This window comes from Poecilia latipinna, unplaced genomic scaffold (assembly GCF_001443285.1).
Source record: "Poecilia latipinna isolate Pla-1442-1.1 unplaced genomic scaffold, P_latipinna-1.0 Scaffold2288, whole genome shotgun sequence".
Lineage (NCBI taxonomy): Eukaryota > Metazoa > Chordata > Actinopteri > Cyprinodontiformes > Poeciliidae > Poecilia > Poecilia latipinna.
The window spans coordinates 1-16,716 of NW_015114904.1; the positions used below are offsets into that span (position 1 = coordinate 1).

The 16,716-nt window shown below is 38.8% G+C and overlaps 1 protein-coding gene across 1 annotated transcript; it reads left to right on the forward strand.

Moving 5' to 3' along the window:
- Positions 1 to 2,434: 2,434 nt before the first annotated feature.
- LOC106937166 (plexin-A2-like) lies at positions 2,435 to 16,646 on the forward strand. Its single transcript, XM_015018548.1, has 7 exons — positions 2,435 to 2,523; positions 2,663 to 2,811; positions 6,632 to 6,822; positions 6,962 to 7,131; positions 7,231 to 7,443; positions 7,741 to 7,891; positions 12,082 to 16,646. The coding sequence occupies exons 1-7, from the start codon at positions 2,435 to 2,437 to the stop codon at positions 12,175 to 12,177; spliced, it is 1,059 nt and encodes a 352-aa protein (XP_014874034.1). The 3' UTR covers positions 12,178 to 16,646.
- Positions 16,647 to 16,716: the final 70 nt, after the last annotated feature.

Below are 16,716 nucleotides of genomic sequence, written 5' to 3' on the forward strand. Positions count from 1 at the left end.
AGGTGTGACTAAGAAATTAATTCTACAAAATAAAAATTAAGGTACAGCAGAACACAAGAAACCCAAGAAAAATCTAAAGTAGTTCTAAAAAAGACAAATCAGAGCAGAAGGGAAAATCCAAGCTTAGTCTGGAAAACCTGTTGTTAGGGGTTTTCACCTTTATGTATTCGTCTATGCAATATAAATACTTATCATAACCATAATGTTTTGGTTTAGCTGCTGTTTAGTCTGGTGATTTGAGTGCCGACTTGTTTGTTCCAGCGGAACCTGGAGAGCAGACTGATGACTCCTGGAGCTCTGCAGACAAACTGATCTCAGGGCGTTTTGGGCTCTTTGAACAGCAAAACGTACAACACAAACGTGCTCATTGCTGTGTTTCTCAGTCCAACACTGTAGTTGTCTCGAGTCTGTTTTCAATTTGGTTAAAATATAAGCCTTTAATCAGAAGGAGAACTATGGTCTTAGGATGTGAAATGAAAATAAGTGACATGCTTGGTTAATGTTGCTGCACTCTGAGTCACATCCCTAAAAGCAGCTTTTGAAGACACAGTCCCAAAAAAATTACATGTTTTCCATATCCAAACTCCACCTTAAGTCCAAAATAAAATAAATCTTGAGTACTTTTTCTTTTTTGATGACTGCCTTCAGACTTTCCCCCCTTTCTAGTTTTTACAGAAGCTGCACACATGCAGAGTTTATTTCCAAGCAACTGGGCAGCGGCGATTCCTCTGATAGGCATCATGATCTAAGAGAATGCAGGAGGGAGGAAGAAAGGTAGAAGATGACCACACTCAGCTGTCTGGCCGACTCACCAGTGTCTAATGGAAGGCCTTATCACAGGCGGGGTCCACAGCCCTTATCACACCTGCCCACTATCAGCCCCACACTGGATTATCCCTGAAGGGCGAATCTGCACGCCTTCAATCATTTACTCCTATCACAAGGAGCCATCTCTGCTCTCGCTTCTCTTTCAGCCATAAAAAGCATAAAGAAAGAGAGAGACGGAGAGATGGAGGCAGATGTAAAAAGGAAAGGGGGTACTGAGAAGCTATTTCATGCTCCCCAGAGAAAATGTATCACAGGAATAGCAGAGAAAACTTCACGGAAGTGTACCCTGATGGTGTGTTAGAGCTGGTCTATGCACTGTCAGCCAATTGGACCAGGCTGTGGGATAGAGAGGATGTAGAAATTAAGTTAAGGCGAGCAGAATCTGACAAGAAACAGTGGAGGTGAGAAAGAAAGTGAGGAGGAAAGCCCATGGACTGTGTAGAGTGCACTATACTTTATTGAGGGATAATTTGATCACAAGGTTTTACTACAATATTACAAAATGCTGTTACTGAACATTATGTCACATCTTGTTTTTTTTTTTTTGTTTTTTTTAAAATCATTTTTATTTTGGACCTTATTTTTTTCCAGATCCTTTATAACTAGTTTGTTTCAAGTTAGATTAAAAATATGTTAATGCTAAATGTTAATGTGTTAAGTTAGGCTCCAGGATATCATGGTTTCAATTAATTACATAGCAATAGTGCTAAAAGCAGGCAATGTTGCACTTCTGATTAAAGAACATTTGTTTCACTCATTAGAGATTTGGTATTTCCTTTGTACTTTGAGAAACTTCACTGGCGAGATCAGCTGAGAAAGAATGTAAGGTTTACAGGGAGGGAGGAATGGAGCAGCCCAGCTTCATCCAATATGAACAATATGCAGCGTGATATTTTCCAAACCGAAATGCACAAATAACTTATTCCTGCTAAGAGATATAAGGGAAAATGTTTTTGCTTTTATCCTGTTGTTTCTCTAAGGTGTGCCTTTAGGAGCCTGGCATTTATTTGCCTTTTGTTTATTTCTCTACTGGAGGCTCATCAGTTTGTCTTTGCTGGGTCTGAAGCAGAATTCCCTCCTCGGGGTAAGCTGCAAATGCCAGCCAACAAGCTCTTTTGTTGTTTTTGGTTCTCACTGAAGAACTGCGAGTTGTTTGCTGTGTTTTGGCTCTCTCAAGCAGAGATGTTTTGGTCCGCTAGCAGCAGTAGCATTCATTAATTAAACTGATAAATGATCTCATATGACAATCAAGTCTTGAAGCTAATTTTGAAGACATTTTCTGTGCTGTAGGGCGCTGCGTGTTCTGTCTACAGCTTTTCAGCAATAATAACTGGAGAAAAACTCTGAAATCAAATCCACAAAGGGAAAAGGATTAAACTGAGCATCATCCTCAAATATTACCGCCTCGTCCTATCGTCTTTTTTGACTGGTTGGTACTCAGAGATGTGTTGTTACTCGCACCAACCATTTATGGTAAGGGTGCAAGTACACCAGCTGAGACACTGAGCCTCCTTTTCCATCAACCATTCCCTCTCTTTGCATAATCTCCCAGCGCCAAAGCTTACCTCAGCTCTCTGTAACGTTTCTGAAAGTATTGAAAATGACAATGACAGACATGTTGAGTACAACCGTCATGCAGCTGCAGCACTTTGCTCAGCTTGTGGTGCAGAACAACAGGGAGCAACAGGAATTCTTGTGAGTCTTTGCTAAGAGAATTGTTTACTTCTGATCTTCATAGTTTGAATAATTTATCAGAAAACACTGTATGCATGCATACACCTGTTATTTTGTTTGAGTAACCCATGACCTCTCTTCAGAATGTGACAAATTGCAGATATGCATTCAGGAGTGAAATGTGGCGTTCTCCGTGTCTCCTCATGCAGGTCTCTGATCGCAGCGTGGTAGCTTTGGTCCCCAAGCAAACCTCATCATATAACATTCCTTCTTCAGCGAGCATAACCCGTACCTCCATCAGCAGATACGGTGAGTCAGCACACATTGGCTCCACATTAATTGCAAAATGAGACGACATGTACAACATAGGTAATTATGAAATTGTTTGCATTCTTTTTGAGGTTCAAACTGCTAATGATCTAGAGTAAAAAGAGAGAAAAAATAAAATAATTAAAAGAGAGAATGAGAGCTGTAGCATGTTTGTGTTTCCTTATTATAAAGTAAGCTGTGTTTGCACTTCGGGAGCCGGTGGTCGTTTTCCACTGCTGTTACAACCAAGTCTGCAATAACTAAGTTTCAAGAGATATAAGCTCAGGGTAGCGTACTGGTAACATGCTTGTAAATTCATTTGTGTCCATTTCCAATCATAAGTGCTGTTTGTTGAAACTTTTATTTCCTATTCGCGGAGGTTTGCTCCTTCAGCTGTGGTTTTCAACCTCATGCCTATAAACTGCCTGTCCTTCATGTTTTAGCACACCTGAATCAAATGAATGATTACCTCCTTAGCGTGTCATTAAGTGATGCAGAAGCCTAATGATAACTCATTAATTATGTCAGGTGTGTGGAGGCAGGGAAACATTGAAAACATGCAGAACAGTGGAAAGTCACTGATCTGGAAAGAAGGATAACTTCCCCTTTAAAACAGCAAAGTCCAGTATGTGAATACATTTTACCAATGTAGCATTTATCTTAGTGTTTTTTATAATGGCTTCAATACTTTAAATTGACTTTGTAAAGTCAATTCAAACTTTGTGAAAATGTACTAAGGGGATGGATTTTAAGTGAACTACAATAATCAATGTCTTTCCAAGTTTCAGTGGGAGAGGAGTTAAAAGGCTGCTGTGCAATGAAACTTTAACTTAGTGACTTTGTTTCAAAAAATACAGAAAGTTGGTCCAAACTCCACGGAAAGGTTTAAGTCTAACAAACTTTTTTTAAAAAGAATTCAAAGATAAGAAATTTACTGATTATTGGGATTACAATCCAGTGATCTGCAATAATAACTTGTTACTATTTAACCGCAGTCTCTCTGAATTTAAACACATTTTTTAAGTGATTCACAGATTTTTAAAAATGAAAACATCTAATTGTGTCCAAATGGAGCATTAGCGACCCCAACTCCTAGAGCGTTAGATGATGGTCCCTGTATGATTGATCAGAAAACAACCCTTTAAAACATATTTCATTAAAGAAAAGCCTTGTTGTCCACTCTGCAAAAATATCAGCCTACTCCTATTGGTGAACCCTTCAAACCCAGGGAGGAACTACCTGTTATTCAGGAGGTGCTAATTCATGAATATGCCCTGAAAAGTTTAAGTATTTTTGACCTCTATCTGTTTCTCACACAAAGTAGATGTAATTAAGCATGACTTCATTTGGGTCGTCATTGATGCTTTTCTTTTCAATCAAGAAAAGGTAAAGAGACCCCCCTTTTTTTTTTTTTTTTTTTGCAAAATTGCAATATAGTGCAATTTTTTTGCGCTGTAGTCTTCCTTTTTGCCTTTTATCAGGTCTTGAACTCACCAATTCTTTAACATCGATGACGCATCATTTGCCACACAGGCTACATGGGTTCACAGACTCTCAGATGTGTGACTTACTTTGGGTTGTTTAGTGCCAAATTTTGGTCCATTGCCAGAGTGACGCAGCACCAGCGCCAGGCAACTCATGATTGCTAATTATTCTGTGTGAATGATGCTTCACACAAACAGAGAAAAGATAAGAAGGCGAGCAGGGCCAATTATGAGGACTGGGGGAGAAGAGCTAAAGTCTGCCTTTAAACTGTCTAACACCGAAAACAAGCTAAGAACACCCTCATTCCTCCAAGCAATTAAACGTATTTACAGAAAACACAGAGTGTGTGTGCCTGTGAACTCTGGGTTAAACAATACATCTACTTGGAGTATTTAGTGTAAAATAAAGTGAGGTGACATTTATTAACAGTCCTCATCTAAATTGACCTTTAGAAACACTGCTTAGCATTCGGTAGTTCTCTTTGAAATAAAACATTAAAGTTAGAGGGTATCACTACAAGGAAATGATAGTTATCACAGTAAAGGTTGCTTAAAAGATTATTTCTCTTATTACCAGCAAAGATGGATAGAGAGGTGTCAATTTGCTGGCATTAGCCCGACCTTCATTAATCATTGTTTGGCACAGAAGAAGATGGATTCAAACTAATGCAATTTTCAGAGTTTAGTATCTTGGCTCACATTGTGCCACAAGTACAACTGATCAGCTCGGAAAACGGCTGCAGAAACAGGGAAGATACAGAGCATAAGGGAACAGAAGAGGAGTAAAAGCCAGTGACTGGATTAAGATCGGATTTGGGATCCCAATCCACCCGTCGCATGCATTCAACCTTCTTCATCCCCAGCAGACACTGAAGGGGTGCAGTAGGGTCTTATTTGAAAGGTATAGGGGGCTTAAATGGCAGCTAATGCTTTTTTGTTCCGCTCGGCCTTTGAAGCCAGGTGAGAGAAATCCTCAAACGGGACCTCAGATCCTGAACCTCTAGAGATGCTGCTGCCTGGAGTAGATGCCGACTAATTAGTGGAAGTAAAATCGGCATCATTCGGAGTGAGAATGTGAGGTGGAAGGATGCATGATGGGGGTGATGTATTGGAGAAGGACTGAGTTTTACAAATCAGGGATCATTTGAGGCATTGATGAGGGCGCGACGGAGATTTTTATTTTAAAAATGGCATTTGGGGAAAAGCCAATCATGTCTTTTAAGTGAAGCCAGGCACAACCCTCGTGAGCCAAGGATTATATAAGTAGATGAAGAAGATAAAAGATGATAATTATCACATAATTTATGACAGAGACAGAAAAATCAAACAGTGAATAATCACAGGAAATGAATCTGCAGCATTATTTTCAACCTGCCTGCAAAATTAGGTTGTGTTATGATGAACAAAGGAAAGCTGTAGAAGTCCTGTTCTCCCTCAGCATTTACATAATCTCCTCATGGACTTGAGTGTCATAATATTTTTAATGAATTATTTCAACCATTCTTGTGGACTGATTTTGCAAAAGACAACAACAGCCTTTCATGAGGATTTGAATTTTGGGGGGATTTTCTGTGAAATCTGTTTGCTTGAATGCAACCTTACACCCACAATAATATACCTTTAAATGTCTTTCAGCAAGTCACACCTGGACCACACACACATTTTAAAATGCATACTATCAGTAGTTCTGACATGAATGGCTGAGGAAACGCCATGTTTGATGTTTTGTCAACTTGTTCTAAAATACTCCTTGTTATTGTCACCAAATGTTTAATTAATTGTATTATCCGTCATAAAATGTTCTCTAGAAGACATTTTAAAGTATCTTACAGAAGGTTCATCCATCTTGTTCAGCATCCTACAAGTCCTTTGCAATATTATATAAAAACTAAAATCTTTCCTCTTACATCTTTACCCAAATGTCTGTGCCGTTTTGTTGTTAAGAGATCTGCTATCAACCAAATCACTTTTACAAAGGAAAAGAGAAACTACAAGCTGCTATTAACCGTGGTAAATGTCAAAAAGTTAATAGTCTTTGTCCAGTTGACACTACAGGACCCGTTGCTGTTAATTAAAGCTTAATGTAGATCCATGTATGATTATAACGCCGATATGTCAGTTCCACTGTCTGTGGATCGGCGGCAAAAACTGATCAAATTTGTGTGTTAAATCTTAAGTTTTATGTTAAACATCTTTCCAAACTGGAAAAAGCTTTTAAAAAAAGATCTGAAATGAAGTACACATTCAGGCCTATGATGTCTGCATGTACTTCTGGCTGAACCTCATGGATTCGTATTTATAACCCTACAATTTTCTTTTTTTCTCAACTCGGACAGACTCTTCGTTCCGTTACACAGGCAGTCCAGACAGCCTGAGGTCTCGTGCTCCTATGATCACGCCGGACCTGGAGAGCGGTGTAAAGGTCTGGCACTTGGTGAAGAACCATGAACATGGAGACCAGAAGGAAGGAGATCGAGGCAGCAAGATGGTTTCTGAGATTTATCTAACCCGGTTGTTGGCAACTAAGGTACGTCAGCCAACTTGTACATTAACACTTTTATGTGTGACGATTGGAAAAAATATTCATATTGGCTGAACTTTTTCCACTACAAACTTCAAGGCGTTATGCACAGTTTTAACATCTTGCTCTTCGTCGCCTCGTACAGGGCACTCTCCAAAAATTTGTCGACGATCTGTTTGAGACATTGTTCAGTACGGTCCATCGAGGGAGTACGCTTCCCCTGGCCATCAAATACATGTTTGACTTCCTAGACGAACAGGCAGACAGACATGGCATTTACGACACAGACGTTCGTCACACATGGAAAAGCAACTGGTAAGACTTTTTTTTTTTTTTTGTGGAAACGGAAACAAATGTGGTATTAGTTAGGTCCATGTCTGTCCCTAACTTATGTTTTTCATCTCCATCTTAAAGCCTTCCATTGCGTTTCTGGGTGAACGTGATCAAGAACCCTCAGTTTGTATTTGACATCCATAAGAGCAGCATCACGGACGCCTGTCTATCTGTGGTAGCTCAGACCTTTATGGATTCCTGCTCGACTTCCGAGCACCGGCTGGGCAAAGACTCGCCTTCTAATAAACTGCTCTACGCTAAAGATATCCCTAATTATAAGAGCTGGGTAGAAAGGTATGTGTAATCACTACTTTCAACATCGACACTAAATCACACTTTTTTTTTGTCTCCTCTTACACAAAAAGGCAGGTAATCTTTGGAAATTGATTCAAAAAGCTCTTTTTTTTCTTTCACATTTCTCAGACAAAGTCTGTAAAAGCACTCTGCCAGTGAATATTAGCAGGCATAAATTGTCAGCAAAAGTGGTGTAATGGCTTGAAAATATGACTATAAAGTAATAAAAACCTCAGTCGAACAATCATATTAACTCAGTGAATGACTCCAAGTGTTTCGTGTTGCCTGTATTTCCAGGTACTACGCTGATATCACCCGGATGCCGGCAATTAGTGATCAGGACATGAATGCGTATTTGGCGGAGCAGGCCAGACTCCACTCTACAGAGTTCAACATGCTCAGCGCTCTCAATGAGATCTACTCTTATGTCAGCAAGTACAGTGAGGAGGTAGGTCTGAGTGCTCCAGCTGGAGAGAGAGCACAGTTTTTCTGAGGTTTTTCTTTTAATAGTAAATAATTTTGTCAAATAAGTGTGTTTATCTTGTAAGCGCTTGGATTAGCTGGAGTTCACATTACATGTGCTTCAGCAAGATCAATACAACCTGACCTTCTGGTTAAGGTGACAGAGGTTTGCTCTGTATTCTCCTCATAATTTACTCACATTTCCCATGTTGCACTGTTGTTGACTAAATAAATTGGACTTCTGCTGAATGCATATTTACCACTAGTAACAAAATAACCACAGGCAATACCAAACAGCAAAACAGCACCTTCTGCATACCTGTTAAGACGAGTAAAAAGCTCTAAAAATGTGAAATATTTTATTGTAGTGGTATAACATATTTTTTAATATACAACCATAGTTTGAGTGTGTTTATTCAGTTCGTTAAAAAACTCAAATTTTAAGAAATAACTGAAGCCCCTTCATTCATGACTCATTTTTGTCTTGGCGTGTGCAAATATAGGGCAGCGAAAAAGGTCAATTAATTTTAGAACAAGGAAACATTTACAGACCAATTTGTGTGGAGCAGCATAAATTAGTAAATAGCTTCAAGAAAATGGCATAGTACTATATAGTTGGGCATCACTAACTAAAAAGTTAGCAGTGCTAACTCTAAATCACTAATCATAAACAGTAGTTTCCCTAAAAGATGAGAGCTATGCCAACATGGCATTTAGGAGAAGCTAACGCTATAGCGCTAGATTCAACCATGCTGATCCCCACCAGCGGAGCATGTCACCTCAACAAGGTCAAATTTGTCACTTCACACCAAAACTCTATTCAAATGAAAGTTTACAAAACAGCAAAGTAGAATTAAAATAATCTATCCAGAAAAAATAAGTTAGGAGAAGCTAAGTGCGCTAAACATTTTCAAAGTTAGCAAAACCGCTAAGATGCTAAGCAAAAAAATTAGCTTCTCTCTCAGCGGATTAGCAGAAGTAAGACCACAACTGAAAATGACATTGTAACAAAATCTACTTTCTTTGGGCAAACTTTCTCAAATAAACTGTTCCGTTTTTTATTAACAAATATTTCTAAATCAGAAAGTAGAACAATTAACACTATTTGTAATTATTATTTAGTGCTCACAATAAAGTCACTAATAGATTTTATATTGGACTAGTTTTACTCTGCAACTTCTGACAAATGGGTGACTGCCTTAATAAACATTTACAAAGGTGTCCATATGCATCTCAATGTTTTTGCTTTGTTGAGGTCAGACGATTCTCCCATATTTTTTTTTTTACATGCTTTTCTCACTCAGTTGCACATTCAACCTGGAAGGCAGTCGTCCAAACTGATTGCATAACAAACTGCTGCTTCAGTAAATCAGCTGCCAATTACAGGCCGATTGTCAGTATAATTTGAACCAAAAGAAAGCAAGCCACAAATTTGTCCTGCATTGTCAGGCCCTTGGTGTACCCAGGACGTTTTTAGCAAAGGTTACCGAGGTCAGTGAGCTTCCTCCCAAAGCCCAGAGGTCTGGTAAGACCTGAGCTTAACAACGCACCGATTCTTACCTGAGCGGAAAGTGAGTGTCTACAAGCTGTCAGCTTGCTGTGCTGTCTTTTTGCTAGTGCAGAGTTAGAGCCGTTCTATTCGGTGTAGCTCTCACGGGTAGAATCACAGGCATCACACACACACTATTAGATCACAGGAAACGTATAAAAGGAGAAGTGTGTGAAGGCATTTATGGAGACATTCTGGTTCTAATGTCAGCCCCTCCTGTGGGAAACTTCAGTCTGACCTTTATGTTCAACTTCCTCTCCCTCTCTACATCTCTGATTGTCTCTCTCTTTATTTCTCTTCCTCCTTTTCTTTTCACTTTTTGCTCATTATCCAGTCAGCTTCCCCTTTGCTCTTCATGAATCTTACACTCTTGCTTTTGCTGCCTCTGCAGTTGCCATTGTCTGATGCTCACATTTACAAATGCACTTATTTTTCACACACACACACACACACACACACAAGCCACGGCATGTGCACCACTGCCCCCACAGTCTCTGGTGCGAGAAAACATCATCAAGTCTCATTAATTGGTTTACTCAGAGTAACCAGGCCAGAGCAGCACCAGCCTTCTTAAATGGATTTGGGGAGGAGGGCTTCACCTGCATAAAGGAATGCAGATTAATAATGGATTTCACTCAAGCTCGACGAGGAGGAGAAAACGTTATGACTATTACACCGAGCCGTTAAGGAGGTCTTAAAACCGATGAGTGAAAGATGGTGGGTGAGCACACAGATACTTTGTTCTGCTTCAGATCAGGAAGCAAATAAAGGACTTGGTGCTGAAAAAGGCCACAGCAGATAAAATGTACAGCTTCTTCAGGAGATGTTGAAACTTGTAGGCCATCAAGATTCAAGTTTGAATGAAGAAAATAGAAACAGTCACCTCAAACATAATCAATTTGCCAAAGAGGATGAAATATAAAAGGTCTGCTTCTTTTCAAGGTTAACAACAATAGCCTTCTGTACTTATTGGATGTATGAAAATCTTTAGGATGAAAATGTGTCATTAATTGCAGTTAATCAGCTTTTCTTCTTTGGTCAGTCGCCTGACATAAATCCTGTAGAAAAGCTGAAGAATTGTGGAAACATAAATGGTCAAAGATCCGTCTCTGTGTGCTCCAACTCCATGAAATTTCACAGGATGAGACTAAGTGCTCTCCTATTGGCAAACTTCTGTTCTTCAAAGCATCGACAGCAGGGGTGCAATTATTTGTGCCACAGGTAATTTAGCAAAAAAAAACAATGATGGCTTAGCATGGGCCTTTTTTCCACCCTACTGGAAAAATTTGCTCAAATTAAAGGTTCGGTTTTTCCTTGATTATTAATGTAAGATTATACCACTATGCTAAAAAAAAAATTGCAGAGATTTGAGTACCGGTAGTTATTATACACATTTAAACATAAAATAAGATAAAATAAAAACACAGCATGGTTGTCATCTCTCCTCCAGCCCCCAACTTTCATATTTTATGTCATGTACCTAAGAATTATTTACATAACATAATGCAGAAAATGTCTCTATGAATTATTTTGATGGAAATATTAATTATTAAGAAAAGCACAGCATTCTGCTAGTTAACAAGAGCAAACAGAAACTGCTGCTATTCAGAGACCATGTGCTAAACTGGGTTGTGGCATTTGAATACAGGACTGCATATCAAAGGGAAAACAAGCATTTGTGTTTCAGTTTGTGTTCATACAAAGAAGACTTGCTGCGTACGGTGGCGTCACGCTGACAGAGATGCAGCCTGACAAGTTGACACGAGATTAGAGAGTTGAGAGGAGAGCGCGTCCAACTGCCTTTTGAACCCGGCTTGACAAATGCCAAATTTAAAAGACGGAGCTCAGAAGATAAAACATGGAATGATATTTCTGAATTTTTTTTTTACAGACATGTTCTTTCATGTGATGTCCATGTAGGGGCTCAAAATTTCACGCTTTACTCTGCTGTGACACATAGACTGCCCTTGAATTATATGTATTTATTTATTTTTGCAATTTTCCAATTTACAACTGCAAACTTCGTTTTTTTTTATTCGTGTCCATAAAATTGTGGAAATAGTAAGAGATGAGATCTATAAAGGTTTGCATCAAAGCAAACATATAAGTCAGAATATTAAGGTCCTGACCTTAATCCAAACAAGAATCTGTGACTTGACTTCAAAAATTTAAAAAAAGCAAATGTTTTGCAAATTTTCCTATTGAGATAATAAAGTATATTCTATTCTATTCTATTCCACACACAATTTATACAAGCTTGTTCCATTTTGCAAACAAGAACAAGCTAAAATTTAGTCTGTATTTATGAGCTGGTAAAGGTGTAAAACTGCTATAGGTGATTCTACAAAGTTCTGATTTAGGCAGAAGGTTGATAGAAATGCGCACCATACTTTTCTACCTGAGATCCAGGAACACTTGAGACTTCCTCTGAAACTCCCTTTAACTGACTATATAATTATTCAGACACCAAATAGACCTTAATATGGATTAATATACATAGGCAGGAACCCAGTTTCCTTCTTTTAGGTGGTTATAATATGAAATACATGGCACTTTATGGTTGTAATGTGGTACGGCAGAGTGTTTTTCTCTTTTTTTTTTACTACATTGCTGCCTGTTCTTTGCAGATTGTTTCAGCCCTGGAGCAGGAGGAGCAGGCAAGGAAACAGAGGTTGGCCTACAAGGTGGAACAGCTCATCTCTGCCATGTCTTTGGAGAGCTGAAGGTGAATGCTGCCAAAGCAAAGAAGGGGAGAGAAGGGACCGATGGACCTGCTTAAAAGGTCACTACTTTACCTCTCATCGTGGGAAATTTCAACCACGACCTGGACCTGGGACCTCTGTACATCTACAGCCGGACAAACACAACTGCTTTAGTTTGCGATTCTTTTCCCCTGCCATCACGATGAGACTGACACAGAGGCTCTCCAGCTGGAAATAATAATGTTATACATAAGGGACGTTGAGTTTGTTGGTTTCGTTTTCCTCAAAGGATCCTCTCTAGATTTGGCAGGAAATTGCATGTCATGTGGGTGTTCACATGTGTGGGTGTGCATGAGAGTGTGTGTCATATTGAGGAAGACTCGTGCAAGACTGTGAAGGCAAATGGAGAAACAGATTTAGCCTCCCAACCCCCATCTGAGCGAGAAATGGAGGAAAATATCTAAAAAAAAAAGAAAAAAAAAGAAAAAGAAAGAAAGAAAAAACGAAGGCGAAAGGCCGATCTCATGTTGGACAGTGTGCATTCAGATTACTCAGATTTTATTTTTGTACTCTGTAAATGTGAATATCATCATCTGCAGTTAAAGAAAAATATCCACAGAGTATCCCTGACTCCATCTTGTTAGAGATGCGTCTTATCTCACTCCTTCCCTTTTTGGACTGATACTTCACAGAAACATGTACATGAACAAATGCTGCTCTACATGTGATCAGAAAGGAGATCAAAACAACTTCTGCTCATCATTGGAAATCTGAGCAGATCTTAATTTTGGAGTTATAGCTTCGACAGCATGCATGAAACAAACTTGAGGCTGATGGAGGTAAAGTGGCTGCAGAACTGCTTCGCTCTGCTGTTCTAAGGCGCCAATTGGTGTATGTGAATGTATGTTTTTTTTTTTTTTCTTTTTAAATCTTTTTAAATTTCGCAACAAATATTGGACCAGTTTAAGTGAGACACACCGATACTTGTAGTTGATTCTGCTACGAAAGAGCCGAAATTCATCACTCTGATTCCGATTTGCTTGGGGAGAATTAGCCAGCAGTCTGATACGCAGTAGCTAGAAGATGACGGGTGAAGCAGTTAGTTTCTATGTGCTTTGATTTTCATTACATTCCCCACAAATGTCTCATTTGGGGAGCGTGATCAACTTTATTCACACAGCATCCCCAAAGTCACGCATCCGATGTGTAAACATTACCAGGAGTTTGGTTTCATCAAGTGCCAATGAGTCAGAAGAGATGCTACTGTAGAAGATACCGTCCAACTAACGGCGATGTGTTTGCCCAGACCACAAGAACTCTGTGTGGGTTCAGTTTGACAAAGTGCCAAGAGATCCTACTGTTTCAGCTTGCTTATTAGTGTGTCAAAATCGGTTTACGCTTTACAGAGGACACGTTCTGGGTTAACTTCAAAGCTCTGAAAGCTGGACTGGCGAGTTTTGAAAGGTACGACGTACAAGCAGGAAGGAAAAACCAAAAGGTGGAAACAAAAATCTGATGTATTAAATGCTGTTTGAAAGCATTCCCTGACTAAAACCAGGCTGAAAACTGTAGATTCCATCCTCTGAAATGCTGATTTATTTTCTTCCAAGACATGTTTGCTTGTTGTTTACATCAAGTACTTGAAAATACGTTTGTACAGTTTTGTGTGTAGAGCGCATGTACCAGGTGGGTGAAAGGTGCTTCTTTTCTTTGTGGCCTTAGATACCTGCCTGCTTAGTGTTCCCTGATCTTACCAGTCCTCAGCCAGGGCACGCTTTTTCAGTGAATCCTGGCACCAGCACTCAGCTGAGGATAGTGAGACGATCTAGAAAGGAGAGGTGAAGAGGCTACGGCCAGGCTGAGGCGGGCAGCACCTCTCCCAGCACTCGGCTCGCCCCAACCGTTTGAAGAGAAGCGCAGAGAAATGAGAAAGCGATGCAGGGGTAGAATGAGAGAGCGAGCCCCTTTAGCTCTGGTTTCCCACTCTGGCTTTGAAGACGCTCTTTGATCTGAGTCGGCTGCGTGCGCTCTGTGATCAGGAGAAAACATCAAACTAAGAGGCGAGAAGAAATGTCCGATGACGTGAGGAGTGAGGTGCAATTGCTGTGTCATGCCAGTGGGGGCAGCAGTGAGTACGAGGGGCTGGAGTGTGTTGCCTCGTTTGAAAATGCACCTGCTGATGGAATCAGCGATGCCACATAAACAAACAGCGGACAGTTCCCTGTTAAAGTATTGATAATCCTTGATTTTTTTTAAATGTATTTTGCTACTTCACAGCCACAAATTTCAATGTATTTTAGTGAGATTTTAACTGATATACCAACTGAAAGTAGTGCATTCAGATTTTTTGTTAATATAAATTCTAATAGTGTGCTCGAAATTTGCTTTCAGCCCTCCTCAGTTTGCAGAATCGTCATTCACTGCATGATTCTGCAAGTATTTTGTGGCATGTTCCACTTTTGCACAAATACAATCTGCAATTTCTGATCCCTCTTCGTCACAGAGTGACTTAATCTGATTGGATGATGTATGAGGTCTAGGTCTGCATCATGATATCACCACCATGTTTTACTGTGTGAATGGTGTGTACAGGGTGAACTACTCTTATGACTTCTTCCATCAAAGTGGTGCAAGATTAATAATTTATCAATAGGTTCACTCGAGTTCTGAATCAGTTTTGGGTTTTTTTTTGTGTGTGTGCATGCCTTTTATATAATGGTATCAGAGTAAAAAAGGGCTGAATATATACTCTACTTTGTGTTGGTATATCACATAACATTAAAATAAAATACAGGTTGTGGTTGTAACTTGATAAAAGACAAGGTAGACCTTATCTCGTATTTTGGACCTGAGTCAAGTAGACGTCGGACTGAATGATGTCCTAAAAAGAAAAAGAAACTAGCATCACAGCAGATTTAGGATTCATGATTCACTGCTTACATTTGACCTTAAAACTAAAGTGTATTTGCTTGAAGAACATGCTTTCTTCTGTGCCACAGGTACAGTTCCACTCTCTGCAGGATAGCTGACCTTTAGCTGGAAAAAATTTAAAAAATAAATAAATAAAATACCAGCATAATTAGAGGAAAAGAAGGAGCTTGCAATCTAAAATTGAACCAGTTGTTAGTTTATATAAACATATCAATTTTCTAATTTCTTGAAGATCATTTCCTGGAATCTGCCAATCAAAAGTATTTATAGCAAACTAAAATTAAGGGGTAAGGTCACGGTTTTATTTGTTGAGTTTGTTTTGGTATTTATTTGCAAATGCAGTATGTTAATTTTTCCAGCTCCCTAATGGTCTAATAACCGACTCTAGGTACACAGCAGTGCACACATGCGCAGCACAAACAGAGAACATGAAGCTTCTTCCTTTTGATGAAGGTGTCTTCCCAATTTCAGCGACTAGAATTGTATCCTCCTCATACCTCACATTGCTTATATGGAGTAATGCTTTCTGTTTCAATGGGACCTTAATGCCTTTTTTTCCTTTTTCCAAGGAATGAACTTTATTTTTTGACAGAATCCTTCCAGCTGTTCTGTGAGCTCCTCCCCCTGTAACACAGGAATGTGATAAACAAATCTAGGCTCCAACTGGTTAAGAATGGCTTTGATTTTTCTCTCTTAAAACATTTGTAACCCAGATGTTTCTCATCTGATATTTATGCATGCGTTTTAACTCGTGCTTTAGTTCTGCCTTGTGTTCCTATTGACATATCGATCTGTGCTATGATTTAGCCTGACAGCAATTCTTCCATTTGTAAATGTCTTAAAATTGCAGCACCTTTTATTGTGAACAGAGATTTTTTTTAGTTGTTGTTATGAAGTGATTGCTTGTTTGTGTTACCATGTTGTACGCTCATTTTAATTTAATTTTAATAAAAGAGAGGATTTTTCTTTTTTACCCGTTCTGCAGTGCAGAATTACATTCGACTGCCAGTTGTGAGAGATGTTTAGAAATGCTCACAAACCTCACTTCAGATGAAGCTGAACAACTGAAAATGCTTTGTGAAACTTTCTGCTTCCAGTGAATCGTGGTATTCCTTACACAAATCAGAGCATTTTGTTATCTTTTCAGCTTGTTTGCTCGCTAAATGGCATCAGACACACAAACTCAAGTCCCAATCAATGTATTACTCTCAATATAAAATGAGTATCCTTCCATTTTAAACACATAGTAAAAAAAAAAAAAAAAAACCCTTTTAGACACTGGAGTACTGTAAAATAGCAATTACTGGCATTGATGATGATAATAATAATAATGGTTGTCTGTTCTTGTTTTATAAAAGTGTTGTGAAAATTGTAAGAACTTAAAGTATTTAAAAAGTTTGTTCTCTTGGTTTTTTATTTGCTTTGATTTTGTTATTATAATATATTATTGTGTACCTATTGTAAATATGAAGCACACCTATTTTGCAAGCCAAGGATTCACTTTGTACTGTTGTTATATATAAATAAACTTTGCTGGTTAAAATTGCATAGAACCAAAATGTGTAATCCTGTCTTTTTTTTTTTTTTTTTTTTTTTTCCTTTTGATTTTTAGTTTTTTTTAAATATTGA